Source organism: Nicotiana attenuata, unplaced genomic scaffold (assembly GCF_001879085.1).
Source record: "Nicotiana attenuata strain UT unplaced genomic scaffold, NIATTr2, whole genome shotgun sequence".
NCBI classification, from domain to species: domain Eukaryota; kingdom Viridiplantae; phylum Streptophyta; class Magnoliopsida; order Solanales; family Solanaceae; genus Nicotiana; species Nicotiana attenuata.
The window spans coordinates 393217-395750 of NW_017670880.1; the positions used below are offsets into that span (position 1 = coordinate 393217).

Below are 2534 nucleotides of genomic sequence, written 5' to 3' on the forward strand. Positions count from 1 at the left end.
AATTTTTATTGTGAAAAATATAGTTTTAAGTGACTAAATAATTCGTCATTGATAATCATATTTGTTGTAGTGAGCTACACCAGTTTTCATATTTGTCTTTTCTTTTGATCATTTGAGGATAAAGTTGTCTAATTCTAGTTCATTATCCACTTCCTTCATCTGAAACATCGAAGTAATTTAGTAATGTTGGCGGTAAGTTTGTAGAATACCTACAATTAACGTAGATAACGAAACGTATCCTACTAGTATTATTATTAATTTTTTTTTTTTTTGACAGTAAAGATATTCCTTTTGATTCATAATATATGGAACAAAAACAAAAATTTCCCAATCACTTCACAGTATTTAAGTGCACGAACTGTCATCACTTGAATGTCAAAAAATTTCCAAGACTTGAAATCAGAAAGTTCCTCTAAATTAACAGCTCATCTCTTGGCTGCCAACTTTTCTTTGGCTTTTCGGATCTTTAGAACCTTCTTCACAATTTCTGCTCTTCCACTAGGAAAGCTCGAACAACCGTCTCTCTCACTGCTCCTCCATAGAAGGGGTTTTGACGACGCAGTATTGGTTCGATTTGGTAGCATAGCTGTAAGCATCTCTCTCTCTATCTCTCTCTCTCTCTCTCTCTCGAGACTGAGGCTCAAATGTATCATACTATTGGTTTTGACTAGTAACGTAACTAACCAGACTCATAATGGCTACATGCATGCAGTGCAGCAAATTAAGACAGACATTATCTGAAGCTATGACGTGGCTGATTGTTATAACCGTTTGGTTAACTGTCTTAACGGGTACTGGAGATAGCCAACAACCTCGTGCAATAGTTGCACAGGATGGATCAGGAGATTGTACTACTATAACAGCTGCAATTTTTGCATTCCCAAACCATAGTGTAGAGCCATACTACATAAAAGTAAAAAACGGAACTTACCATGAATACGTTCAAATTGAAAAATGGAAGACCAATATAGTTCTAATCGGTGAAGGGACAGAAAATACAGTAATAACGGGGAATAAGAGCTTTGGTGGTGATGGCATTCGGACATTATACACTGCAACAGTTAGTAAGTCGATCGATCTACGGTTTTTATTAACTCACTAATATATATATTACCTTATTTAGATTCCATAATTACTCACCATTGTGCTTTATTTTCATTTTTAAGGTGTCAAAGGGCAAGGCTTCACAGCCCAAGACATTACTTTTACAAATGAAGCTGGACCATGGAAGTATCAAGCCGCAGCATTAGTGGCCGAAGCTGAATACATTAGCTTCTATAGGTGCCGTTTCGAGGGGTATCAGGATACCCTGTACACAAGATTTGGCAAACAATTTTATAGGGACTGTCAAGTATTGGGCACCATAGACTTCATATGTGGAGACGCAACTGCAGTGTTCCAAAACTCCATTATTGAAGTGCGTGCACCAATTCTCGGACAGTTTAATACAATCACAGCACAGAAAAGAGAAGAAGAGGGTGAAGCAACTGGAATTGTGCTGCAAAATTGCACAATAAAAGCAACACCAGAATTGGAGAAAATGGGTAAAATTGTTACAACATATCTAGGACGACCATGGGGTAATTACTCAAGAACAGTGGTCATGCAAAGTGACATTGAACTTTTAATAAATCCAAACGGATGGATAGAGTTTACAAATGAGACCCTAATTCGCCCATATTACATGGAATACATGAACAGAGGAGAAGGTGCAAATACTATATATACGTGTATGAGTAAAAATTTATTTGTATTCGGTGTGTGTATATAAATACATTATGTACGTATACAAAGCTTCTTTTGCTATATTTCTAGCTCGTTAAGTTTATTGATGAGTTGACCAACAATAGTAAAGACCAAAAAAGTAGGATTAAAGAGAGCGTTTCTATTTTTAAACATCATTTTTTTATTTTTTTTATTTCGAGGGAGTCAAATCCACACATTTTATGGGATACTCGACACGCAAGACCTTCTGAGATGAATGTTTGGGAAATAATTTCTGCTTGATTTTTCATTAGTTCACCTTTCTTTTTTGACCTATAATCAATCGCTTAACGACATAGTAATAGCCGAAAAAGGAATGGCAAAATTATTTAAGGTGTCAATTGCAAATTGTTTTCGAACAGGTTTCTCTCTATTCTTTTGATACAACAAAGCATCTTTTATTCGATATAATTAGAACTCTAACGATTAACATGATTTTGGGAATGAAAATTAGCATGATAACCCACAGCTTTATGACCAAAATTGCATTCAAGTTCGTACAGTACGTACTACATATTCCCTTCGTTTCATATTATTTGACATAGTTTGGAGTTCGAAAGCCAAAGTATTTAATTTTGACTGTAAATTTGAACATAGATCCTTCAAAAATTTTGAAAAAAAAAAAAATACATGTCTAAAAACTACATAGAAGTACTATAAATCAAAATAGTTAATAATTTAAAATATTAAAAAAGCGTTTAAGAAAAACATGGTCAAAAAACAACATTTTTGACTCTTCAAATAGTAACACCTCTACATTCCATGAGTCT

The 2534-nt window shown here is 34.4% G+C and overlaps 1 protein-coding gene across 1 annotated transcript; it reads left to right on the forward strand.

The window, feature by feature from the left end:
• Nucleotides 1-694: 694 nt before the first annotated feature.
• LOC109244164 (probable pectinesterase 56) lies at nt 695-1771 on the forward strand. Its single transcript, XM_019411209.1, has 2 exons — nt 695-1064; nt 1167-1771. The coding sequence occupies exons 1-2, from the start codon at nt 695-697 to the stop codon at nt 1769-1771; spliced, it is 975 nt and encodes a 324-aa protein (XP_019266754.1).
• Nucleotides 1772-2534: the final 763 nt, after the last annotated feature.